The sequence below is a fragment of the Parastagonospora nodorum genome (assembly GCF_000146915.1).
Source record: "Parastagonospora nodorum SN15 chromosome Unknown scaffold_34, whole genome shotgun sequence".
In the NCBI taxonomy this organism is placed as follows: domain Eukaryota; kingdom Fungi; phylum Ascomycota; class Dothideomycetes; order Pleosporales; family Phaeosphaeriaceae; genus Parastagonospora; species Parastagonospora nodorum.
This window is the reverse complement of record NW_001884582.1, coordinates 164348-189433: the sequence shown is the minus strand read 5'-3', so window position 1 is coordinate 189433 and position 25086 is coordinate 164348. Positions and strand designations below refer to the sequence as shown.

At 50.2% G+C, this 25086-nt stretch overlaps 11 protein-coding genes across 11 annotated transcripts; 6 read left to right on the top strand and 5 right to left on the bottom strand.

Moving 5' to 3' along the window:
- Positions 1 to 429: 429 nt before the first annotated feature.
- On the bottom strand, positions 430 to 1549 carry SNOG_14880 (hypothetical protein; the record flags this gene model as incomplete). Its single annotated transcript, XM_001804999.1, has 3 exons — positions 430 to 531; positions 587 to 1068; positions 1129 to 1549. The coding sequence occupies 3 exons, from the start codon at positions 1547 to 1549 to the stop codon at positions 430 to 432; spliced, it is 1005 nt and encodes a 334-aa protein (XP_001805051.1).
- An 834-nt stretch (positions 1550 to 2383) lies between these two features.
- SNOG_14879 (hypothetical protein) lies at positions 2384 to 3467 on the top strand (the record flags this gene model as incomplete). The annotated part of the gene is made up of 3 exons (XM_001804998.1): positions 2384 to 2413; positions 2463 to 2901; positions 2983 to 3467. The coding sequence occupies 3 exons, from the start codon at positions 2384 to 2386 to the stop codon at positions 3465 to 3467; spliced, it is 954 nt and encodes a 317-aa protein (XP_001805050.1).
- A 54-nt stretch (positions 3468 to 3521) lies between these two features.
- Positions 3522 to 4937, bottom strand: SNOG_14878 (hypothetical protein; the record flags this gene model as incomplete). The annotated part of the gene is made up of 2 exons (XM_001804997.1): positions 3522 to 4610; positions 4884 to 4937. The coding sequence occupies 2 exons, from the start codon at positions 4935 to 4937 to the stop codon at positions 3522 to 3524; spliced, it is 1143 nt and encodes a 380-aa protein (XP_001805049.1).
- A 1510-nt stretch (positions 4938 to 6447) lies between these two features.
- Positions 6448 to 7074, top strand: SNOG_14877 (hypothetical protein; the record flags this gene model as incomplete). Its single annotated transcript, XM_001804996.1, has 1 exon — positions 6448 to 7074. The coding sequence occupies one exon, from the start codon at positions 6448 to 6450 to the stop codon at positions 7072 to 7074; it is 627 nt and encodes a 208-aa protein (XP_001805048.1).
- Positions 7075 to 7553: 479 nt separating this feature from the next.
- On the top strand, positions 7554 to 8275 carry SNOG_14876 (hypothetical protein; the record flags this gene model as incomplete). Its single annotated transcript, XM_001804995.1, has 2 exons — positions 7554 to 7707; positions 7761 to 8275. 2 exons carry the CDS (start codon positions 7554 to 7556, stop codon positions 8273 to 8275), a joined length of 669 nt encoding a protein of 222 aa, XP_001805047.1.
- A 276-nt stretch (positions 8276 to 8551) lies between these two features.
- On the bottom strand, positions 8552 to 10332 carry SNOG_14875 (hypothetical protein; the record flags this gene model as incomplete). The annotated part of the gene is given in 4 exon segments (XM_001804994.1): positions 8552 to 8601; positions 8619 to 9684; positions 9734 to 9829; positions 9877 to 10332. The coding sequence occupies 4 exon segments, from the start codon at positions 10330 to 10332 to the stop codon at positions 8552 to 8554; spliced, it is 1668 nt and encodes a 555-aa protein (XP_001805046.1).
- Positions 10333 to 11233: 901 nt separating this feature from the next.
- Positions 11234 to 11619, top strand: SNOG_14874 (hypothetical protein; the record flags this gene model as incomplete). Its single annotated transcript, XM_001804993.1, has 2 exons — positions 11234 to 11268; positions 11445 to 11619. 2 exons carry the CDS (start codon positions 11234 to 11236, stop codon positions 11617 to 11619), a joined length of 210 nt encoding a protein of 69 aa, XP_001805045.1.
- Positions 11620 to 11793: 174 nt separating this feature from the next.
- On the top strand, positions 11794 to 13208 carry SNOG_14873 (hypothetical protein; the record flags this gene model as incomplete). The annotated part of the gene is made up of 6 exons (XM_001804992.1): positions 11794 to 11966; positions 12144 to 12354; positions 12380 to 12741; positions 12792 to 12859; positions 12918 to 12984; positions 13091 to 13208. The coding sequence occupies 6 exons, from the start codon at positions 11794 to 11796 to the stop codon at positions 13206 to 13208; spliced, it is 999 nt and encodes a 332-aa protein (XP_001805044.1).
- Positions 13209 to 13623: 415 nt separating this feature from the next.
- SNOG_14872 (hypothetical protein) lies at positions 13624 to 15754 on the bottom strand (the record flags this gene model as incomplete). The annotated part of the gene is made up of 8 exons (XM_001804991.1): positions 13624 to 14247; positions 14298 to 14440; positions 14489 to 14572; positions 14622 to 14789; positions 14841 to 15024; positions 15071 to 15282; positions 15303 to 15411; positions 15458 to 15754. 8 exons carry the CDS (start codon positions 15752 to 15754, stop codon positions 13624 to 13626), a joined length of 1821 nt encoding a protein of 606 aa, XP_001805043.1.
- A 1366-nt stretch (positions 15755 to 17120) lies between these two features.
- On the top strand, positions 17121 to 19855 carry SNOG_14871 (hypothetical protein; the record flags this gene model as incomplete). Its single annotated transcript, XM_001804990.1, has 5 exons — positions 17121 to 17265; positions 17338 to 17759; positions 18103 to 19108; positions 19194 to 19419; positions 19471 to 19855. The coding sequence occupies 5 exons, from the start codon at positions 17121 to 17123 to the stop codon at positions 19853 to 19855; spliced, it is 2184 nt and encodes a 727-aa protein (XP_001805042.1).
- Positions 19856 to 19921: 66 nt separating this feature from the next.
- Positions 19922 to 24084, bottom strand: SNOG_14870 (hypothetical protein; the record flags this gene model as incomplete). The annotated part of the gene is made up of 4 exons (XM_001804989.1): positions 19922 to 19966; positions 20247 to 22725; positions 22774 to 23563; positions 23625 to 24084. The coding sequence occupies 4 exons, from the start codon at positions 24082 to 24084 to the stop codon at positions 19922 to 19924; spliced, it is 3774 nt and encodes a 1257-aa protein (XP_001805041.1).
- Between the last annotated feature and the right edge of the window lie 1002 nt (positions 24085 to 25086).

Sequence of the window (25086 nt, the reverse complement as noted above, 5' to 3'; positions counted from 1 at the left end):
GCAACGCCGACGCAAAGATGCGAGATTTTACAGATTCGTTGGATTGTCCAAGGCGGCTTTTGGTGGTCAAGATGCCGCGTGGATCACCCGCGAAGCTTAGCGAGGCGCGGGAGGGGGTTGTCTCAGGTTGAAGGCAAGGTTCAGCGGGCTTATGGTGTGCGTGCCAAGAGCGCGTGCTAGGCTTCTGGTCGGGCACATTAGGGTTCGGACTGTGTATGCAGAGATCAGGTCATGCTGAGTGTGCGAATTTTTGTACAAAAGTCTTGGGGGTGTGGATACAGAAGCCGCTCAGAGGCCGACCCCGGATTCTCCACAATTGCGGTCTGGGGATAAGTGCGGGCATGTGAAGATGTGTGAGGGGATCGAATAAATATGTTGTGTTGTCTATGTAGTGAGGTTTGTTTGGTCCAGTGCTTCCCCCTGTTTGCATCAAATCTTCGCCTTGTCCTTCTGCTCGGGAACCTGCGTAAGCAATTTCTCATGCTGTATCGCTGACTTGAGATTATCCAACACCAACAACTCCATATCGCGCTGTGCACACACCATTAGCCAAGATACTCTCACTCAATACAAGCATGCAACTTACCTGTGTCTCAAAAGTGCCTGTCCCAACATGCGGCAACAAAACCGCATTCTCGCACTCCAGCAATCCCGGGTGAATCTTCGGCTCCTCCTCAAATACGTCCAATCCACACGTCCACACCTTCCCGCTTTTCAGCGCATCCACCAACGCCGCCTCATCGATCAACGGGCCGCGAGCCGTGTTCACAATGACGATGCCGTCCTTCATCTGCGCGAACTGCTCCTTGCCGATGATATGCTTCGTCGAGGGGTTCAGCGCGAGGTTCAGACTCAGCACATCCGACGTCTTCAACAGCTCCTCGAAGCTGACGTACTTGGCGCCGTCCTCCTTGTTCGGCGGCAACTGATGCCTGTTGTGGTATTGGATCTTCATACCGAAAGCCTTCGCGCGGTGGGCGACGGCGGATCCGATGCCGCCCATGCCTAGGATGCCGAGCGTCTTGTTCTTGGGGTCGTGGCCCAGGGAGAAGTTGCCGCGCCATTTGCCTGATTCGTCTCATTAGCTATTGCCTAAAAGATAATATGAATGTGCCTCATGGGACTCACCGGCGTTGACGGCCATGTAGGATTGCTTGATGTTTCGCAGCGCGCCGAGCATCAGCCAGATTGCTACATCTGCGGTTGCATCGTCGACGGCGATGGGTGTGCTTGATACCGAGATACCTCGCTTTGTGCACGCCGCGACGTCGATGTTGTTGTAGCCGGCGCCGTTGTGGCAGATGAACTTCAAGCTCTTTGGCAGGGCCTCTACCATTTCCTCATTGAAATCGCCGGTGATGGGGTTCGAGTCGTTGCTTCGGTACAGCGCGAAGACATTTTCAAATTCACCGCTTTTGCACTTGGAAATAAAGTCTTCCCGAGTGCCGTCCGGGTACTCGTAGAGCTTTGATGCGACTTTTGCGCATTCTTGCCATTGCTGTTGTGTGTGTGAGAGTTTGCCGATGAGAAGAGCTGCTCTTTGAGACATGATGGCGAGTGTGTGAAAAATTAAGAACAGGCGGTATAAGGAGCGATGAACTGGCAAGCAGAGGTAGAGCAAGAACTGCCGTCCGACAGCGGCGTTTGGTTGTATTTGTAGCTCATGTGTCGGCCATATCCTCGCCCCATCTTACTCCGGACTAAGCTATCATTCCATCACATTGTGCCGCAGGATAAATAGCCACAATCTGATCATGGAAGCTCCCTGGTACGGGAATAGTCTAGGCGTAGTACTTCAATCGCAAGGCGTTGGTTGCTTGCACAGCTACAAACATCGCGTGTGCAGGTATGACGTAGCCTGCTTGCCCCGCCGTTGCCAATTCGGCAAATCTCATGAGTGGCAGGGAACCGACACGCATGCGAAGTCATACCACAGTTCAGGCAATTGTCCTGCATGTATTACATCGTCCGTTATGGTCAAGAGCACCATAAGTCATGCAAACACTTCTACAAGCAGTTGTCGGCCTTTGAATGTCTCTAGTGCATATGCTGCCAAACGCCGACAGACACGTGAGCGAGCGTTGGCCCCGCCTTGCCTAATTTAGTAAAGTCGCCGTAATTTAGCAGCTCGGGGCGAAGTCTCGCGCCGATGCCGACACATCTCCACAAAACACCAGGAACGCATTGTAGATGCTTGGCGGCAAGGCAGCAGTGGTGTCCTTAGACATGTTCTCGATCGGTCCATTTGTGCAAAAGGAAAGCAGGTATCGGACATGAGTCTGCGCCGACCTCACGGCTGGGCGCCTGAAAGGATCAGCTTTGGTTTTAAAGCTTGCGTCCTAATAGCTCCCTCAGCCTTCACTGAACTCTTTACCACACCATCATGGAGCTTGATAAAATTGCCGTACTAGGGGTAAGTCGAAAGGACTTGCGGTGCCCTAGCTTGTACTCACATAATCCAGCCTGGAGGAAATGTCGGCAGTGCCGTTATCACTCGTCTCCTCAGATCTTGGCCGGGCTCCGACATCACCGCCATCACCCGTCAAACATCGTCGTATTCTCCACCACCTGATTCTGGCATTCTTCACACGAAAGCAGACTATGAATCGTTTGATGCTCTTGTCGACGCATTTGCTGGCCAAGATGCTGTGGTGAATTGCATCACCGGCATTGCTACTCAATACGATCCATCAAAGCGCATCGTCGACGCTGCAGTCGCAGCAGGTGTAAACTTCTTCTTCGCAAACGAGTTTGTTGCCAACATGGAAAGCGAGCAGGCCCGGCGCCTACCAGAGTCTCACGCGGGTGCAAAATACAGAATAAGAGAATATCTCAAGGAGCTTGCGAGTGAAGAGAAAATCGCATGGACTGGACTGAATGGAGGTCCGTTCTTTGATATGTGTAAGCGATGACCTATGAAATCTGGTATGCCGTGCGCAGTATCTATCTAACGCATACAAGGGCTCATGAAAGGTCCGGCAGGCTTCGATATCGCTAACCGCCGCGCCCGCATATACGGTACGGGAGACAACATACTCTGCTGGACACCTCTACCGATCATGGGTCTTGCCGTTGCGAACATGCTGCGCAATCCCGAACCCGTCACGAATCGGTCGATTTTCATATGCCCATTCTCGGACCTCACTCAAAACAAGCTGCTCAGCAATCTGGAAAAAGTCCTGGGCGAGAATTTCGATGCCGAGAACGTCGACGTCAAGAAAATAAACAAGCATGCGCGCATTGCGCTGGAACGAGGCGAGGCGGCTAAGGCGATGAAGGGCTTGGCGGTTAGCAATCAATTCTATGAAGATGATTGTGGGAATGATTTTAGACATTTGGTGGAGAATGATTTGGTGGGTGTGGAGATGATGAGTGTGGAGCATGCAGTCAGAGATGCACTGGAGCGGTATGGAGAAGACTGTAAGGTGGTGGAGGCGTTATTCAAGGTGGATCCATGCGAGATATAGCACGGTTTTCTTGAAAGCCCGAGGATGCGCAGTCATACCTCTATCGGTTCTGTACTATGGAGTCTGTGTAAAGTCCAGCGGACACTGCCCCTTCAGCTTCTTGGCGAGGACCATGGGGCATGCAGCCTTCGCCTTCTCAGCCAGTTTTTCTGACCTCTTGCCCTCAGCTTTCCTCTCCTCGAAGTTCATCGGGCATCCGCTTCTCGTGTAGACTGCATTGTCGAACTGACCAAACGTAGTGAATGCGCGAGCCTCATTGTCCTTCACAAAAGACAAGACATCCTCGCCACCCTTGCCTTCCAAGTGCTTCGGTCCAATCTCATGTAACTTATAGCCTTCCGGCCTGAACTTCGCGTCACCAGCAACCGGGAGCCCAAAGAACCTCGTATAGGCAGTGTATACCCAGCTGCAACTCTTCGAGCTCGCAACATACCATGGCTCAATTTCCCAGAACATCATCGGACGGTACCCAGCCTCATTTTCCTCGCCAAAGACCTGTAGAGTCGATGTCCGCGGCAGCATCAAGTGTCGAACAAAGTGCTTGCGCACACCCAGCCCAAACTCAAGTGCCTTCCTCACAGCCGCAGTCCATCGTCCAGAAACCATAAACGCGCCACTCAACCTCGAATCCATAAACGCCACCAAAACTGCATGCACCGCCGGTCCCAAAAACGCCGGAACACTCGACGCATAAAGCGCAAACACACCCTCTGCAACAACCCTATTATCCTCACTCGCCCGCATCTCCCTCCCCTCAAACTCCTCCACATACACCACACACTCCTCAAAACTCCCCGGCACACCCACCAACCCCATCCGCCTGCCCACCTCGCTCCAAAACACCCAACTCGCATGTTTCTCCAGCGCCGTCGTCGCGCGCCAGTCATACCGATCGATCCACAGCAGCGCCTCGCACGTCAACAGACACAGCGTGTACACCATCTGGTCCATCTTGATAGCGCGGCCGTAGCGCGCGTGGATCCAATTCATGCGGTTGATGGCGATGCATGCGCGCTCGCTGTCGATGTCGTTGACGAGGAATTCGCCGACGAGCACGGTTGTGTCGGCGTAGCGCTTGCCGACGCGGGAGACCATTTCGCGCGCGCGGACCGAGACTTTGGATATTCCGGGGATGGCGAAGGCCTGAGAGGAGGTTGTTAGGATGGGGTGGAGGGACAGGGGAGATACGCACGCGTAGAAAGGCGAAGTCTTTGCCGGCGAGAAAGGTCCAGGGACATTCGAATAAGCCCTGGTATGTTAGGACGTCGTTGATGTGGTGGTGAAAATGTGGTGAGGACTGACTAGCTGGCCGATTATGGTTTGGGCATCGCGATAGTTGAGGTTTGAGAAGGATGCGGGTGTGGACCCGTGTTGCTTAAGGAGGGTGTTGATGCGGCGATATCTGAGTGATCTTACGAGTATGAGATAGACAACGAAGAAGGGGATCAAGAGGATGAAGAATTGAAACATTTTGAGGTATCAGTCACTTGACGGGGATTTCCTAAGATCCAGTACCTGTGACGATGTACCTAGGGGAGCTCAGATATATACTAATTTACGGCACTCGCTCCTCTCCAGCAGGTTTGCGAAATGCCGTTGGGTTAGCGGACAGATACTGTGGGCACTACTACCATCCAGGCAGCCAATTCCACTAGCGACTGTCCTGGGTGCCTTACTTCGCTTGCTCTCGAACCTAATCAGACCGTCAAAGTTGTACTTCTCCAAATCATGATGTATGCTCCATGGAGTCCGTGGACCGACAATATAAGTCAACATTGTCAGGAGCACTGACCATTGTGCCACATGAATTTCAACTTCCAGTGACAACAGATCCCGATGGTTTTAGAATGATAGAGGGGTTGTATGCAGGTCGAATATGTCGCATCTGTGCCATCCCTGCTCATGCATAGTATTGGTACAGTATACTCCACATTCGTGCCGCTCCAAGTACGAAGGATTGATCAGCCGAGCAATTAAACTGTCCAGCAGCAGAGAAAACGAGAGGGAGACTCGATTTCTTAGTGCCTTGCTTTATGTAGAAGTACACCTAGATCTCCTATTTGTCGTCCACGCTGGTTTTTGAGATCGAGGCGAAGTGGCAGGGTGACCCGAGCGGCAAACGGAAACGAAAAGTCTTGGTATTATACTTCGGAAGCACTACTTTACTCCACGCTCAGCCTCCTGACATACGATGTGCATGCACGCGTGAACTGCGCCAAGCCAGACGAATTGCATGTGCTGGCTGCATGCGTGCATACACGGTTGCGCTTACACAGAAACGGACTCAGAGGGCCTTCCTGAACTCAGTGTTGGTGAAATGCTCCGATCTCAAAGTCTTGACATTCTCTTGCAATAGTGACCGTGTAGCTCAGCAAAATTGTCCCGTGATTTTGGCAGGTGTGCTAAGATTGCCGCGGTACCAGGAAATCTGGTATTTTGGGAGAGCCTGTGCATGAGTAGTGGTTGCAAATTGTGAAGCGAGCATTCTGCGACCTTGGGATGAACCGAGGCCAGCTGCACTGCCAATACCTTAGTCATGTCTCCACCTTCGTGCATACAGGAACTCGATTCCTTCGTAGACGTTCGGAACTCCTTGCGGGGAGAAAATCATCCTTAGAATGGAGTCATCCATAATTCAGAATATGGTATAGCTCAGTCTTCTTGTTGCGGCATGCTTCTTCACTTTCGGCTGTTTGGCTGGTAGAGCGTCTCGCTCTCTCAAAGGACGATGCTAGAAATCCTTTTCCGATCCCAACAAGGGCGTATAAGTCCACACTCTTCCGTGTGTCTCTTCGTACCCGATATTGATCGTGCATCGTTCGGTCGCCGTTATAGCAGTAGTGTCGGGCGTAAAGCAATCTATTTATATTAGCCATTACACGATCTACAACAAGAGATTTTGTCAAGAAGTACAAAGTCGACATACCTTGGTTACAACAACATGTTGAGTGCCTACAGCCTATTCTGAACTTACAACATCATGATGAAATCTTCGGTCTTTCTGTCATTCATCCTACTCACGAGCACCACACTCGCCCAAAATGGCACGAACCTATTTTGGCCAAAGCTCCACTTCGGCCTTCTCGAATGCGACAACGGTCTTGAGGGATATGGCTGGCCCGATCCGAACCACGAAGGTCGAGTATCATGGAACCTAGTAGGAATGTTCCCCAACGGCAATCCTCGTCCAACAGACCTGAACCGCACCTACATCTACACTCTACCGCAGGGCGGATATCCATACCACAAATATGAGGGCTGGAACTCGAGTGCATTCTTCTGGGCTGATCCGGACCAGTTGAAGGATTACCCACGGGGCTGGTTGGACATTACGATCCCTGCTTCGGCAAAGGGCATGAAGACAGAGATCCAGGCTGGCACAATTGGATTTGAGGGAGTGGAGTTCAATTGTCGGAGAGAAAACACCCAATTGTTCATGGGAGGCGGTGTGGAATGTCGGGCTTCAAATCGCGAATTTTGCGCTGGGTATACTTATTGTCAACTGAGGTACCTTTGCAGGAGGGAGAAGTGGCCGGCGGACAAGGGCTGTGTTGGCTCGCAAGCGAACTTTTGTTATCCGAGCTGGGATTTCCCAGGCTCGTCATGATGTGGGAGGGAAGTTTGGATAGTCGATTAGATACACGATGAATTGTAAAGCGTCGGAATGCATCAATTGACAGCTGAATAATGACACCTGGTCGCATCGTTGGGGTCGTCGATACCCGAAGCGGCTGCATCGACATGATTGGCTAATCTCCATTGGTGTACCTGACGATCCGCCCTCAGGGCTGTACCGTGCGAAGTCATGCCTCATAAAGAGAAGGTTACGCGTTGTTCGTTGACCGATGTCTTGGTGTTGATGCTGGGGCATGGCTCGCCTTACGACGACAGCAGAGCGAATGCCCGAAGTGAGGGTACGTGACGTCATGACTATACACGTCGCGGTACGAAAACAGTCGAAGTGACAAGACGCGGCGTCCGCGCGTACCGATAGCTCGCTCCAAGTAGTACTCAACACTATCTTTTGCATTTTCGAATACATACACAGTGCGTTGGGATATGCCTGGAATTACTGCTACCGCAAAGATGTCGGAGAGGAAGAAGTTAAGGAATCATGTGAACGGCTACACGAACGGCGACAACGCGGAATACATAATTCCAACCTCAATACCACAAGAACCCGTCTCCGTCCAGCGTACTCCATGGATCCCACCAAAAGACTCCAAACTCATCCACCCTGGTATGCCCTTTGCAATTTCCCAATCACCATGCACTATACTCACTCCCCTCAAGGCACCGCCCGCGCAAACCTCGCCGCCACGCACGACAAACCCTACGGCACGACAGAGAACAAATGGTCCGAAAAGCACGCGCACCAAACCGTGCTCCAGCAACACGTCGACTTCTTCGATCAAGACCGCGACGGCATCATCTCGCCATACGACACATTCATCGGCTTCCACCGCGTGGGCTTCGGCATCGTGCTGTCCATCATCGCCGCCTTCATCATACACATCAACTTCAGCTACCCGACGTCCACGTCCTGGCTGCCGGACCCGCTCTTCCGCATCAACATGGTGAACATGCACCGCACGAAACATGGCGGTGATACGGGCGCATATGATAATGAAGGACGGTTTGTGCCGCAGAAGTTTGAGGAAATATTTAGTAAGTATGCGGAAGGACGGGAGTGGATGACGTTTTGGGAGGGTGTGGATATGCTTAGGGGTCAGAGGAATGTCAATGATATTATTGGGTGGGGTGGGGCGACGTTTGAATGTAAGTTGTGTGTACGCAGGTATGTGTGAGCCTTTTTACTAATGCGGTGATAGGGGGAGCGACGTACCTCATGCTGTGGCCGGCGGATGGGAAGATGCATAAAGAGGATATCCGGGCGACGTTTGATGGGAGTATTTTCTATGTTATTGCGGAACGCAGAGCGAAGGGCTTGAAGGCTACGCCTACGACGCAGTAGGGTTGAGTATTCATTTGGCTTGAAGCAAAGCGACGTCCAAAAAGATTACGGTTACTTCTCCAACCTTACGGCCCTCGCTTCATCTCTCCACCATTCACACTGCACCCTCCTATTCCCATCTCCTTCCACTCTGCTGTTTCCAAACGCCTCCATCCTCAACTGCAGTCCCGGCATACCGTTCTCATAGTCATCCTCGTACTTGGGCCACCTTGGGAGACCAGGCTTGTTACCAGCATTCGGGTCACCAAGGCTTACGAAATCCGAGAAATATCCGTGCAGTAACTTGCCGACCTCAGGGTGCTGTACGCCACCAGTTCCGCTTGGCTCGAGCCATGTGTACTTGGTATCGGCTGTATGGGGTATGCCTTTCCATGTGGGAAAGGTGTTGTTGACAGCGAAGTTCAGCTTGTACACGGGGACTCCGGCAGCGGACATGCGCGTGGCTGTTTCCTGACCGGGGCAGACGTACATGAAGTCTGTAAGAGCTGCGGAGATGCGGTTGTACTGTGTCGAGTTGGGACTGTTTGCGTACGGGCCATTCACGTCGTTGGCAGGATCGGGGTACAGGGCCTCCAAATCGGAAAGATCTGCGATACTCAGACCAGGGATAAGGTTCTTGAAGAAAGCGAGGAATTGCTCGTTCGTCGAGATGTTACCAGCGCTGTAGTATTTCGCCTCATCAAGGACATTTGTGGTGATGGTCGGGATCTTGAAGAACTGCTCGTTGATGCCGGCCTCTGAACCTGAAAGCTCGAGGAGTGGGCCGCCGCGGGTAGGCTGGAATGGCCAAGTAATCGGATACTCGGACTCTCTGAACAGATCTGAGCTGATCTTCTCGATCTTCTCGATGGGCGCGGCACGCAAGCAGCTCAAGATGGCAGCATCCGTGCTGTTGGCGACCTCATCGCAGCCAATAGCTTGCAGGACGCGGCTGAACTGCTGCTGATACAGCGGGTAAGATGCGTTGGGAAACGAACGAGCGGTAATACTTCCAGACTGGAGGAGAGCCTGGGAGAAGAGGGGCGAGGCACCCTCGGTCTTGTTGTAGTTGTGGAACAAATGAATGCCTACCGAATGAGCACCTGCAGAACGACCGCCAATGGTCACTCGGCTGGGGTCGCCGCCAAAAGCGGAAATGTACTGCTGCACGAACTTGAATAACAGCTCTTGGTCAAGGAGTCCAAGGTTCAGCAGTCCCTGGCGCTCAAATACTGGATGAGGCATGAAGCCGAGCGAGTTGACCTTTGTACATGTCAATTGTAGTTGCTGATGCCACTAGACTCTTACTTACCCGGTAGTTGAATGTCACAGCAATCAGCGGCTCTTTGGAGTTTGCTACAAAAGCAGCACCGTCGAAGCTTCGCGCGCTTCCCTGCACGAACCCACCCTATGTCAATCAGCTTAGCCATTCCTCATCTTCCAGGCGCAACTTACTCCATGGATCCAAATCAGCACGGGTACCTTGGCGCTCGACGAAACGTTCTTTGGGCGGAAAACGTTCATGCTCAAGCAAGCCTCATCTTGCGGAAGAGGTAAGTCCTCCGGATCCTGGATACACGCAAAGCCGTATTGGGTAGCATTCTTCGTGCCGTAGAACGACGCTGGAGGGCTCGCATGCGCGAAACGTCCTTCGCCAACAGGTTGCTTGGCGTAGTCGATTCCCAGCCACGCATCCACGGGAGCTGGCAGAGCCTTCTTCGTCAACGTCTGATTGACAGTCGTGCCAACAAAGCTACCATAACCAGGAAGGGCGACCGCGCTTGAGGCCGTGACAGTAGAGAGGATCGCGGATGCAACAGCCAGTCGCTGGCAGGCGGCTAGGAGAACCATTTTGCCGTGGTTGAGAACGGTAATCCAGTCAAGCTGCATCATCAGGTCGAGCGACACCATACTTAAAGTGTTCGTGCTGCTTCTAAGGCGTCCACTTCAAGGACCGATTGCGGCTCAAGCACCCCAGTTGATCTGCATTGCGCCTCCACTTTTTATGTTCCGACGATAGGATCCGACGATGTTCCGACGATACCAACGACTATCGTGGGATATGGGGTCGGGTAGGGTGGACCGACGTACCATTTGCGCTAGGTATTAAGACGACTCGGAGAGTTTGTCTGATTAAAGTCGTGGGGTATCACACTACATACGAACCATGGTGAGATGTCGACAACAATGATGATTATGACGAATGGGTTATTGTTTTCCTTGAATCGGAGGCTGCGGCTTTTTGCCGACAGCAGCCAAGGGTACTAGCTATTCATGAGCCGAAGATTTGCCATAATGCAGGGAATCGAACACCCTTGGCGAAGAGATAAGGATGCTGTTAGCCGCAGGCTCGGTCGTTGCGTATCTTCTCGGTGTTAAGACAAAAGGGCATCACAGGATGTTGCAGAGTTCAGACATTACGGAAAGAACGGCGTCGGCAACGCTAGGCTCGATTTAGCCGTGATAACTCCTGACAGCACCGACTTCTTTCTTACACGTCGCACTCTCAACATATACAACATCGCACGCATAGTTCTAACTAGAGGTACCTTAAGATGGTACCTCGAAGCACGCTGGGTATCATCGATGACGCATTGTTTGCATTCAATAGCCAAAATGATTGACAACGCCGCAATCTCTAGTTTCCACTTTCACCATGTATTCGAAAGCTTCACGGCGTGCGTCACGTCAATTTCACTGGAAGCGGGATTTGTGCTCGTGAGGCTCGATTTGCGTCTCTCATAAGCCCTCGCTTTCTGAATTACCCAACTTACCCCCCAACCCCAACCTCAACCTCAACCCATTGTCAACCATGGCTGCGCCACCAAGTACTGGGGATCGATCAAAGTACCACGGACACCAAAGATCGCCGCTTTAAAGATAGGACTGTACGCGGATCCTTCGATTCCGAGCTTTCCGGGAGCACCACATGCTGCAACAACGTCAGCATGGTCTTCCAGCCGCCCTTTTAGGACGATGCAAACTCCTAATCGTCCATTCACATTCTCAAGCTCCTCTAATAGCCCGTCTCCGAGTGTTAAAGAGCTCGTTGGCGATGCGCTTGGTGGGACCACGAGGGATCTCGCTACCCTCGCCCAGACCATTGCTCCCAGCGTGCCACAGATGCTTCACGAGTTTCGACCATCGGAAAACGACAAGTTTCTTAGCTCGTTTTATGTCACGGTCTGTATCCTGTGATTCGTTATTGTTCCTCTTCTCTTTGAACGACTTACGGATCTCGTGGGCCGCATATATATCTTGTGCTTAACATCAACCTTCTATTTTATCTTCACCGTTGCATGAACGCTAAGAAATACACTATCGATGCTGATTGTATTTCGTTTCGTTGCCGGGTGCTTTGGTGGTGCGCCTATGGCCATTGGAGGAGGCGCCGTCTCGGATATGTATCCACCGAGGCAGAGACCTCGACTAATGGCATGGTACTCTGTTGGGACAATGACGAGCCCTAATGTGGGTCTTGTGCTCAGTGGCATGATCACAGGTGGTCTTGGTGGAGATGGGTATTCTGGATCGCTTCTACCATGGTAAGTGTACCACATACTTCACCATCATGGAATTAACAGATAAACTCGGCTTGAGGCTGGGCTGTGTGTTTGTACTTTGTGCTTCCTACTCGAAGAGACTCACCAAGCCACTCTTTTCAGAATAGCGGAATACAACAATAGTACTGCAATCATGATCGGAGCTACATCGATCTATAGCCCAACGACAGTCAACTGGAGGCGTCAAAACTTTGCGCTTATCATTGGGCGATCTCTGAGTATTCCTGCAATCATCACTTCTCAAAGCCCTTGCCTAGCCATCATACTGTTGAGCACGTTTTACAACGGACTGATCAACATGATACTGTCATCATTAGGCTCGGTGTTCCAGTCAAGCCCAGAAAGACAAACTAACCCAGGGGCACAAAGAGTAACGAGCACACCAACGACGACAGTGTCATAAAATCAAAGGTGTTTTCAAGGATTTTGTTGGCGACAACACAGGCGGCACTGGCTCAGATACCAATGGCAGGACCACCATCTACAAGGCTGACCACTGGATTCCTACGAGTAAAGAGATTGACGTCGGAGACGGAAAAACATCCTTCTGTAACTTGAAAAGAAAAAGAGGCAAGACTGGCACCGCTTGTTTCAAGACTTTCAAGGATGGAGCAGTAATGAATTTCTGCGACAAAGTCTTTGAGCGGTCAAATTTGGACACGCTGAAAGCCAATGAATGTGCGAAGATCGGAGAACAAGTCAGCACCAAGAGGTGGGCGAAGAAATTCATCGGTGCGAACGTCCTACACGAGTTCATGTGAGTTGTCATATCGAAACCTCTGAGGGATTTAACGTTTTTACGTCTAGGCACAACCCCCGTATTGGTAGAGAGGCGGTCTTGAAGAAAATCAAGAATTTTGCCTATGATGCCCACCGTAAGGAAACTCCTTATCTTCGCGATGCGCAATATCTGAATTACTGGTTTGCGACCAGAGTGCCATCAATTAGCCATCGACGGCGACATTGAGAAGCGCAAGACGACAATAAACAACGCGGACACGTAGGTGGGGTATGCTCTGGTAAGCAAGGATTCGTGAACTACTTCAAAGGTTGTCTGCTAATTTAAATTGCTTCCAGGATATATCATTCCAAGAGATATGTGGAAGGCAGTTCAAGGAGCCGCAGGATGAAAAGAACGACGATGACAGCGTCGCTGATAGCGACTCGCCAGACTCAAGCCCTGACACAGATGATTCAACAAACGGAGCTTGCGATTGCAACTAGAACGGCCGCATCCCCAGTTCGTGCGCTTGCTGTGCCAACAACTCTTGCCAGCCATTCGAAGAGTAGTGGGAGGCACGTGTAGAGGTGTCAGAGTGAGGAAGAAAAGATCCCGTTGGATGCGTTGATATCTACCCCAAATTGCCTTCAATCGTGAAGTCCCTTCGCTTCATTAGGTAGATCGACGCGTATTGATGGTAAAAGACGATGGTCTGGGCTTGGATCTTGACGAAGTGTTTGTCTTAAGGAGTCAAGGCGAGATTCTTTGCTACATTTGAGCATTTTATCTATATAAGAACTAAGATAACATGTCTTGGAACTGTATTGCGTTTGATGTAATGAATGAATGCTGAAAGTACTTCAAGAGCGTGAGGTAAACCGACCGCGGTACACAAGCGAAGCGACTAACGCCTACGCCTCAAGCAGTACCGCTGGAGGATCCTTCCTTTCCACAAATGGATTTGACTGCGCTTCCTCCGTTGGTAGTGTAGTAAATCGCGCCAGATTTTGGCATGCCTGGCCAAGTATCTCCACCCATCTTGTCATTTGTCCATTCGATAGCAGCTCCGGCGTGGAACTGCTGGTAGCAGTATGCATCTACTGCAGGCCTGCGCACCTCGTTGGGTCCCCAGATAATAGCGAGGATGTCCACAGGACTTCCAGCTGGCTTGGGCCGAGGCTCCACAACACTCACCTCGCATCGACCATCGCGCGAATTCTCAATTGGACCAACCTTGACATCGTGATCGCCTGAGTACTCTCTACATACAAAGATCCGCTTCTCCTTGCCGAACTCGTACGTGAATGATATAGTCTTGTTGACACCATGCCACGGCTCCTGGAAACCAGGTGCGACACTGTGGACGCGGAGGTTCTCACCTTCGTTGAATAAGATCTTGGCTACTGCTGTAGACTCAACACCTCCATAATGGGCACTTGTGATCTCCAGTGACGCTGATGGCGTAGCAGGAGGGTCCTCAGCCCTAACGTTAGCCTCCATCATAAGTCCATTTCGCTGGAAGTCCTTGGCTAGGGAGGCGACCTGATCGTTTGTTAGCTTCGAAGACCTGGTTTTTGAGCCAGACGGTTTACCTTGGTCCACTTATCTCCGGCTTCGTTGAGACGAGAGAAAGCCAACTTCGTTCTGACTTTGCTACCGGATGATACGTATTTCTTGACAGTGTCCAGCTTGTTGGCAATGTCGTTGAGGTCGGTCTCCAGGGCGCTGAATGCCCCTACGAACGCTTAGTGGCGTGCTTGAATTGATGAAATTGAAAACTTACCAGCCATACTTGTCAAAGCTGACTCTGCTTGTTGAATATATTGGTGAACATCCTTGATCAGTTCGGTGAGGTTCTTGCACTTCTCTGTAGACTTGTTAGAACATAGAGCCTCAAGCTGAGGGCCTGCACTTGCCTCGGAAAGAAATCGCGGTAGCTAGGTCGTTTCCTGCTTTGTTCGCCACTTCTTCATACTTCCTCTGCAGAGATCGAACTGCATTCTCTGCATCAGCCTTCTTGACGGTCTCTGAGATGGCAAGACCCCAGCCGATCCATGGGACAGCATAGTACCATCGGACACCAGCTGTATATAACAATTAGTATGTAGATATGAGCGTGGAACAAGGCTACTTACAATTGGCTTTAGCCTTCTCTCTCTGTTTGTTTTCTTGATTGGCCAAGGAGTTAAGCTCATCACGCGCCGTGTCCATACCCTTGCGAAGATCGGCATTGAGTTGGGCAGTACTGGGGAGGACAATTGACTGGCGTTCGTTAAGTGTATTCAGGCGCTCCTTATCGATGCCCGTGATCGTCTTGAACTGTGAGTTGTTAGAATAGTTCTCAGAATACCTTGAGACACCTCACAGTGCCAAGTTGCGTGACAAATGCAGCACACTTCTCGTTGCTCTGCTTGGCTTCATCGCTAAGCTCAAGGCAGATAATCATAGCTGTCTCGACAGCCTCTTTGACCTTGGGATCCTCTAAGTTAGAAGCTCCATCTTGAATAACGTTCATCGCAGCCAAGAGCTCTACAGAGCGCTTGCCAGCAGTCTCAGCGTAGTTGCCAATGTATCCAGCTATGACTCTATCAGCACACATATGCTAAGCAATACCATGATCTTACCCAGAGAAACCATGGGACTCAAGGTCTTGTTCTGGAAGTCAAAGCAATGATTTTGGATGTCAACCAGAGTGTCACACATGAGCTAGCAGGGCTTAGTTGCGTCATTTCTCCATAGAACGAAAACTCACATCATAGAGGACAGGGGTCTTAGTGTCCTTGTAGTTTTCAAACATTTTGCGCGGGAACTCAAGATCGAAACGGTCTTTCGTACCCGGTAGGCGCAGGGCGGCCTTCAGATACAATTGCAAGTCGATGAAAGCTTGCGTATTCAGAAGAAAGTACTCCTTGTTGACCGTTGCAGGCGCCGATGTACCGGCATCAGGGACAACTGCGTTGACTTGGATGGGAACCTGGTAGGTGAATACGTCACTCTTGCCCAAGGCATCGGCTGCCAAAGATGGCAAAAGAACTTCGGCGGTTGCCATGGTGAAAGGTGTGTCAGATGGGTTGGTAGAAGATATTGATGGGCTATCTGTTGATTCTTGAGAGCAGAGTGGAACGTTTTGGTGCTTCAGTGCCGTCGTGTGAGGTCAGGGTTTTATATGTAAGTGTGCCTTGATAATGGATATATTTTGTAACCAGCGCTTTGATATCCAAGACCTCAGCTCCGCCTGCGCTGCTCAGCTGCTACCGTACATGGTGGCGTTTCAAATGACAGTGTATCTGCAGTCGTTTACATCTAGCCCGCCGAATGTAGCAATACCTGCCGATTGCATCCACAGAAAGAACGAACATACAACTGCGTTTCGACCTTGCCGAGCTCTGACTTGAGCATCAATGGATTAGCTGACATACACGTCACGTTGGCTCACGCACATCTGCATGTACATGCCCTATCTAGCGTCTATGCATCCTCGTGTATCCTTTTTAGAGTTTATGCGACTCTTTGTAAAGGCTAGACTATGGCTTACCTACTGCGATGTGATATCGCCAAAAAAATCATACGCGCAAAGGACCCGTTGCGGCTGACAGATGGAATGCTCTGGACGACCAGGATCCGCGCTCTAGGTCCTCTCCTAAGGGTGCTTTGACACTTGCATTGAGTCAGTTCTTTGCAGTCGCTAACGCGGACGGTGCAGCCTTGCTGTTTATTGGCGAGGGAAACATGTGGGGACGCTTGTGGCACACATGGCAGCCGTCACGGGAAAGGCCCGAGGGCCCCGTAGCGTCCCGTACTTTAGCGCAACCAGGGTCAAGCTCGTCTATGTCATTCTTTTCCTTCTTTTGGCTGGCTAGATGGTATGGCTGAGCTGAAAACTTTGCTGTGAGCCTATAATGTAGGTAACTAAGAAATGCGCCGAGTTGGATCTTTGCTGGTAGACTGACCCTTCTTTGTGTCGCTTCGCTAGCGATAAAGTATGTGCGTGTTAGATGAATTTGTTTCACCAATCATATCCCCAGTATGCAACCTGAGCGATTTCGTCAACGTTTTTCTGGAAGATCTGGACTACGATGCTTAAGAGCCACACCGTAGTATACGGCTGAAGGAAATTGCTGATCGGAAGAAAGACCTCGGCTTTCGCCTCTTGCGCCAGCCACTGGTCACAGCACGCGGCCGTTTGAAGCGCTAGACGTAGCTACTGTTTATGGACGGACCCTTCTGGTGCAAAAGTGTAACGAAAACAGGCGGTGAGGTAGCTGAGAAGACTTCTTGCTAATGCGAGTGAATGCGCATCATCATCCATGACTATCATAGTGCTCAAGTGTGGCCATCCATTCCAGGTATAAATCCATTCCTTTTCGCACTGCTTTCCAAAAACACCATAGATACCTCAACTTCTTATCGCCAATATGGATGTCCAAAAGGCGGCAGAGCTCACCGTCAGCGCGCTCACGCTCAAGGAGAAGACTCTTGCCAAAGATCTTCTCTATTCAGAGCAGTACCACAAAGACACACTTTCCGTAAAGTCTCCCCAATATCTAGACATGTCACTCACTAAATCAATTTAGGCGTGGATCCGAGCACCAGTTCTGAATCTGAAACAAGCTTTGGAGAAGACTCGAACAGGGGCGAATCAAGCAGGCTTCAAGGCTCGTTTCTTCAACGTCTTTTGTGATGTGTTGGAGATCGACCCCGGCACCGAAGTCTTGCCAGAGAAAGCTGGTGAGAAGTCTGTGCCATATGAGATTAATCTCTACGCTCGAAGGCTTGACTACACACCAACATCTGGAAGCGCTGTCCATGTTCGCTTTGAGAAGGACTGCGAGATTTTCTTCTGGACTTCAAAACTACCAGGAGACTTTGCCATTACCTTTGATGGTCAAGGTCTGCAGAGGCAGAAGTATGCTCCTAAGATTGAAGGTGAGAACTTTGGTGTCATTCTCAGACTGGAACAGCCATCCGCAGGTATTTCCAGTGAGCCTTTGCTACCCCCAGATGAGGCAATGAACAACATCAACTACCTCAACTTGATCGATGACAGTGGCAAGCTGAGGTCCAAAGCTTACCTAAATGAGTAAGACCACTTGCCACATCTTTTCAGCCCTTAATTGACCTATTGGGAAGTGATCTACCGCGCTTACTGCAGTTTCAATTGCTCGTCGCACAAACCCATACTACCCTCAACCGTGGCCTTGCTGTTGGCCTACTCAACTATGTCGTGGCAGCGACGGCGGACCCTCGGGCTGCGGCCATACATTTCAAAGCCACTGCTATGCTTAGTAGTCTTTGTAAGTATATCCTCAAACAAATTATTGGATTGAGCTGACGACACTAGTGGTCGACAGCAGCATCGTAGCGGCCCCTTCAGTCAATATCTACGCTAGTGAACAGATCCTGAAATCACGTCTCACTGCAGCATTAGCCTTTGAGCAAGCATTCCGGGACTTCTCTCTTGAAGCTTCCAACCGAAAGGTACAGACACAAACCGCAGTTGATCTCCTAAGAAAGAGTCAGGATGCTATCCAGACCTACGCTTTTATCAAAGATATTCGGCAGAGAGAGTATGATAACGCGGTAGTCGCAAACGCCAAAGCGCAGAAAACGTTTCAAGCAAACCAAGCCAACCTCAGCAAGCTTGGCGCAAACTTCCAAGCTGGTGTCGAAGAATGGAAGGAGGCAGAAAAAGAGAAAGCCGCTAAGGAGGTTCTGAAGGGTCTTGTCATGGTTGGACTTGCAATCGGCGCTACCATTGCGACCGGTGGAGCCGCTGCGGCGACTATACCCGCTGCAGGAGCTGCGGTCGTGAACACCGCAAGCAAGATTGCCACCTTGATTGCTAAGCTCAAGCAAATCTATGAGAAGATCAAAGAAATCTACGAGAAGATCAAGCCGGTGATTGAGAAGCTCCAGGAAGTGGTCAAAACCATTACCGAAGTGATTGCGACCCTTCGCAAGTTTGACGGCGCAACAACTGGAACCAAGACATTAAAGCTTTCTGCCGATTCAAGCGACGTCTTTAACGCAACTGCTGAATGGAGGCGTTTTGACATTACCATTCGTGAGATGGAGGATTCGCTACGAGAGTACAAGATCAGAGGGAAAGAAGAATATTTCCACGACCTGAAGATCCTCGTTCCCAATGGCGAGTGCTTCATCTTAACCCAGGCAAACCTTGTCAAGACGGGCGATGAGCTTGCGACAGTGCTCATACAGTCAGAAGCTGAACGTCGTAGCGAAAGCCGCTTGTCTTCCACGGCGCTTAGCGTTGCCACCGATCTCGACGTTCTAGATGTTCTGGTTCGAGCTATGTTTGACCGAGTACTAACCATCAGGTCCTTGGTTTATCTCGACTTCTTGACCTACTCATCCGCTCAAGAGTATCACACTCTTTCCAAAGGTCAGTAGTATTAGCTTGATCATCGTAGGCGCAGATGCTAATCATCTCTCAGGGCCAGTCGTGACTTTGTCACCTGTTAAGCCAGTTGTGGACTATCTGGAGGACATTGTCAAACTGCAAAGCGCAGTCGTATCTTTCGGCTCGCAGGTACTGGTGCAGCAGCGATCATTCACACTCAATACTCTTGCTGGGTTCGCAGATGCAAGCAAATTGGCCGAGGCTATTACTGATGGCCAAGCGTTATCAGTTGCGGTCCGTCCTGGTCTGGAACTCTTCCAGGATTTTGGCCGCATTCGTTTGTCTAGGGCTAGGTCCGTCTTGACATCTTCGTTCGCATGAAGCTTCGTTGACATATCTATTAGGTGTTTCCTTGACGGTGCAAAGCTATCCAGTACTGCGGGCCCGCAAAAAGAATCGCTCCCACTCCGCATTGAGCTGCATACCGAGTCTCAATTCTTCGATCTTCCGCTTGAGAAGCGAGTACAGCCCGAGCTGGGTCCTGTCATTCCTCGCGTTTTCCTTGGTGCATCGAGGAAGGTCTTGTTCGAGTACTCGCCGAGTGATAACTCCACAGCTTGCGACGGCTGGTACGGCCAAGAGCGCGACTACACCAAGTTTACACCCCTAACCAATTGGGCCGTGAAGATAACTGGTGGAGGCTATGGTACTCTCTCCGTTGCCGACCTAGATTTATCCGGCTTGAAGGGTCTGAGATTGGAATTCTTGTGCGATTTCAGCTTACGGTAAACCTTAGCGAGGGGGTACTAGTCTAAAAGGAATGAAGGTGTTCTATGAAGCCAGTTGGCGTTTTATTTAGCTCGGGTATGATGGTTGCAGGAGGATAGCAAGGTTCGAGTACTGGCCAGGTTTGAATTGAGATAGTGCTCATTGTTTTGCCATGTTCACTAGCGCGAAAAGTGGTTGTGAGTTCGCTATGATACAAGTAATTATGATCCATGTCTCAGCTTGTATGGCAATACCATCAAGCATGCACCTATTGCCTAGTTATAAGGGCGGCAAACAAGACAGCCAGCAAGCTGAGTATTATCGAAACTGCCCCTACTGACGTCAATCTACTCGTTCTCTCTTGCAAAGTGGTTGGCGGAGTTAACTTGGCAGGTTGTGTGTCATAAGTTACTTCGTGTGGCTGCATCGTCTCCGCGAGGTTTTTTTCTGTTGCTGGCGGGTGTGCCGATGGCATTTGCAAGGTATCTTTACTTTCCCCACTACTTTGAGTATCCTCCAGATCCCAGGAAGCTGGAACGTTGTCCGGCTCGGCCACTCTATATTCCGCCTCTTGTTCAGCAAGGTATTTTTCAACTTCGTCCTGCTCCCAATTTGCCGCAATCTGAGAAGGCGTCATGCCATCCGCATTTTTCAGATGGATCGGCGCTCCGCTTTCGACCAACTTTTGGCAGGCTTGAAGCTCCCCGAGTGCTGCAGCCCAACCTAAGGCCCTAGAGATGAAGCGACTGTTAATATCGACTTCTGTTTGAGTTTGTGACAATAGGAACATAGCGGTGTCTGTTGCACGGCTCTCTATGGCAATCTCCCACGGCTTTTTGGAGCCAAATGAATGGTTCACGTTGGCCCCGTGCTTGACGAGTGCTTCAACTATATCGGTCTCGCCTTGCTGGCATACGAGTATGAGCGGTGTGCGGGAAAAAGAGTCCAGTGGATCCACGAACACGCCAGCTTCAAGAAGCATTTCGACAACTTCCAGTCGAGGAACCTCACAGACAAGATGAAGTAGAGTGAGGTCGAACGCTGCCGATGGTTCATTCAAATCCTCAAAATTTGCCAGCTTAACTTTTGTTTTGAGCACTGCTGTTGATTCGAACTGCACAGCAGTAGCCAATGATATTTCGGGAGCGTTTTCGAACGTATCAGCCCTTCGTATCGATGTGGCGTCAAGCTTCTCTTCTGGGTTGATTTCTTTTCCACGGGCTTTGCGCAGTGCCTCAAGAACGTCAGTCCGGCCAAACTCATGCGCGAGGCGAACAGGCGTAAATCCAGCTTTATTCTTGACGTCGGTCCGGGCACCAAACTTGAGCAACACCTTCACCGTGGCCAAGTGCCCATGTCCAGCCGCATCATGTAAAGCGGTTTCTCCCCCATTGCCCTGAGTATCGATATTCAGATCTTTACATGTTTCGAGAAGATGTTTCAGAATTCTTGCCCTATGATTTACAGCTGCCGCATGAAGGATGGTTCTGCCGAGGAGATCTTTGAACATGTAGTCCGCTTTATGCTTTAGCAAGAGTTCAACTGTGTTCAGGCAGCCGTAATCTATGGCTCGCTGTAGTGGCCTTCCACCCTGATCGTCTTGTATGCTAGTTTCAGCGCCAGCATTGAGTAAGAGCTCCAATGTATCGACATAACCATTTAAAGCTGCGTAGTGAGTAGCTGTGTATCCTGAGAGATCTTGGTGGTTGACATCAATAGAAGGGTGCCGTAAAAGCTCCTTCACACACTCCTTTTCGTCATCGCAAGTAGCTATGATGAGACAATTCGACCGTGAATTTGGAGGCGATAGATTGACATCGAGGTCAGGCCTCTGCAGAAGGGCATCTACCGTGTGAGGGTCGCTGTTCCAAGCTGCCAACATCAATGCTGTATAATTGTTGAAGGGCTTGTGGAAAGTGTTGATTGACACATCCTTCTCTTTGAGAATCATTCGCGTCAATTCGAGATGCCGGTTTTTGACACTGCCAAGCAGTGCCGTAGAACCGCGACGATCTACAAAATGGGCCAATGCACCAGCTTCAAGTAAAGTTTCGGCTACCTGAGCATGGCCTCTAGCACACGCATATATGAGAGGTGTTGTCCCAAGCGAATCGCGAACATTTGGATCTCCACCTTCGTTCAACAATTGCGCGACAATGTGGTTCAACCCATAGTACGAGGCGAAGTGTAAAGCATCGATCCCGCCAGCAACATCCCAGCTGTTTTCCGACTCGGTGTCAAGATGCCATAGTGCTTGAACTGAAGCTTCTAATAGAGATTTTCTGCGTAGGAACAACAGTGCTTGTGGTGATATGATCTGTGGATCACAGTTCCGTGCATGATCGGCCCAGTAGAGACTGGCGTAACCGTAGAATGGATAGTCCTTCAATCTCGCATCGAACAACCTGCTGGAGGTATCGTCGCATGGACCGGATTCGAAGGTAGCAAGCTGGAGATAAGCAAGACATCTTTCTGTTATCTCTACATCACCATCGGAGAAGAATGTCTCACGTCGGTTTATGAAGTAATCTTCGGCCGTTTTGTGAGTCAGGCGAACTCTTTCGTTCTCGTCAACAATGACGATGCCAGCGCTTAGCGACGTGAGGACTTTGGCACTAATGATGTGATCTGCCTGCAGCTCCCGTGCGCCCCGAGAAACTGCGATTGCATGTTCCAGCTCTCTAATAGTAAGCGGGCGTTTGGAGTATGAAACCCATTGAAGCAGCCTCTTGACGGCTCGTCGACGATTGACGCTGAGCTTCTCGATCCTCTGCATTACTTGATCGTAAGTATCGTTGATTCCCTGGGGCAAGCTTCTGAGAGCGATTTCGATCTCCGAAATGTTGAGACAATCGGCCAAGGCGTCCATATGGAACCTAGCCAAGAGGAACCTTATAGAAAGATTAGTTATGGCCATATGCACAAGAAGAATGTCCTACATGTCTTTTGCGTTTTCAACAATCTCGCTGAGAATGCGTTCCTGCAGGTCTTGATTCTCTCCTACCATGCGATGCAAATCTTCCTCAACCTCGATGCGCCGTGAGATATAGTTTTCGACATCTTCTGCTCGTGCAGATATGCGTATTTGGGTACTGCTATACGTTTTCGTGAATGCGTGTGGATGAGATGGTCCATTACATCGACAGTCTTCGCACAAGTCGAAATCGTCACAGCCCTCGCAGTGGTAATAGATCTCAGGAGAATCCTTACTACATCCATCACAATAGACTCCGCTGCTGCCGAAACGGTTTGCGATGCTCTCGATCTCCCTAGAAGTGACCATCATCTTGGGCCTCCCTCGAAGATTATATATTATATCCAGAATCGTGGTGCGCTTAGAATCTTCTGCTAGTTCATCAAGCGCATCGAGAATGATGAAAGTCTTCGGACTGGAAGCTATTACTTCATTCAAAATGTCCAATATCTCTGTTAGCTTCGGCTTTGTCCCCGCGGTGCCATGCTCCTTGTACTTTGCCTGCAACTTTTCCGGGAGGCTTTTGCGACACTGTACAGCTTGTTTGAGCAAGCTGGTAACAAGATTATCAACGGATTGCGAGTCGGCTGTATCATAACTACAGAACAGTACGAGTATGAGTACTTCCTCGGACTTCTGCGTTCGCTGGAGCTCGGCTACTGTACTTGAAGCGAGAAAAGTTTTACCAGCACCGGGAATACCGTGACACCATAACCATCGATCATTGCCAGATAGCCCAACCATTGAATGACCTACTGGTGAAGAACCAGCTTCCGGTCCCTGGAGTTGCTGTGATATTGCTTTGCTTCTCTCTACAATTTAGCGGGCAGAGCCAATCAAGGACCGTCTTGAACTGGCCATCAGTAGCGACTTGTTTGACCTGGAATACGTCTTCTCGCATTTCTCGTGCTAGTGTGATGTTGGCTTGATTTGCGACGAGAATTATAGAAGACTTGAGTCGTTCGATGCGAGCAATGGTTCGGTCCACGTAGCTTTGATCCAATGGCCATCTCAGGGTCTGTTTGAACTTTTGTCTCTTGGATTCGCTCATAGTGACCTTCTCCCATACCTCATCCAATGACTTCTGAAGCTGTTCGAATACCCCATTCGGCTCAGCTAGAGAATCGATCGGTTTCATCCATGATACATCCTGGCCTGCATTCGAAGGAGCGAATTGGATCTCTAAATTTCTCAAGATCATCCACAGCACCGTGATCTCGTCACATAGTTTCCGGCGGTCTTGTCCTCCTTCTTTGATAGTTTCCAGTACGTTCATGATCTTGAATGAGGCATCGGCCAACTGCACAATGCTGGCGGCAAGGCCAACGATGCTTACTGGATCCATGCGCGGGTACGGGCCAGAGAAAACGATTAGAAAAAAAGATTTTTGTAGTGCATTCGCAGCAAGGCTATGCCGGACCGAAAAAACTGTGTGACGCTGTGTTGATGCGGACCAGAGCCTAAAGCGCGAAAGGTTGCAATTATACAGAATTGAACAGAACGGGCGGCGATGAGCCGCTTCTTTTACGAACCGCCTCACAAGCATTTGGCCCCCACACTATTGCAAGGATCACATAACAGCACCCAGGACTATCACTACCATAAAACGAATGTTTTCCAGTACAGTGAAGATGAGCTTGCTTCTTTGTCTATTTGTCGCCAAATATACACTCTCGCTGTTAAATGTGTTTTGTTCATGAAGAAGTCTGTCGAAGAGGCGGGCTTGAACCCCAAACTAGCGAGGCTGTATCACGTCGTATCCGGCCCCAATCTCCACAACGATCCCACATGCATGTCGTGGCTTGCACAGCCCTCGCGGCATGACCACTGCTGCATTTTAGATTTTTAGTATTCTTCTTGGTAGCCGATAAGCTGCAACTGATCTTTAGCGTACCTATCATAGGGTACACATCGAGGAGAAATACCCGAGATCTCCCAATAAGGGTACTTAAACCAGGGAGGGATTTTGGCAATACTTCATATGAGAAAACATTAGAATTCAAGGCGGTTGACGATACGCATACCTAGGTAGTCGCATTCCAAGGTTTGGCTGGCTAGCGGAAGGCGCTCCGTGACAGCGAGCGGAGCGCACGGGTCACAGCTGACCACTTAGAGCATCTACGACGCGCTCGCACTATTCCAAGAAGGAAAGAAATGACAACGATGGTCTGCGCTACTTCTCTCAGCTAAGATGAAGACTGGACGGTACAAAAGAGTTGAATTCGCGTATCATCGACCTGTATAGTGATAGGCTAGAGCGACACTTGAATTCTGAATC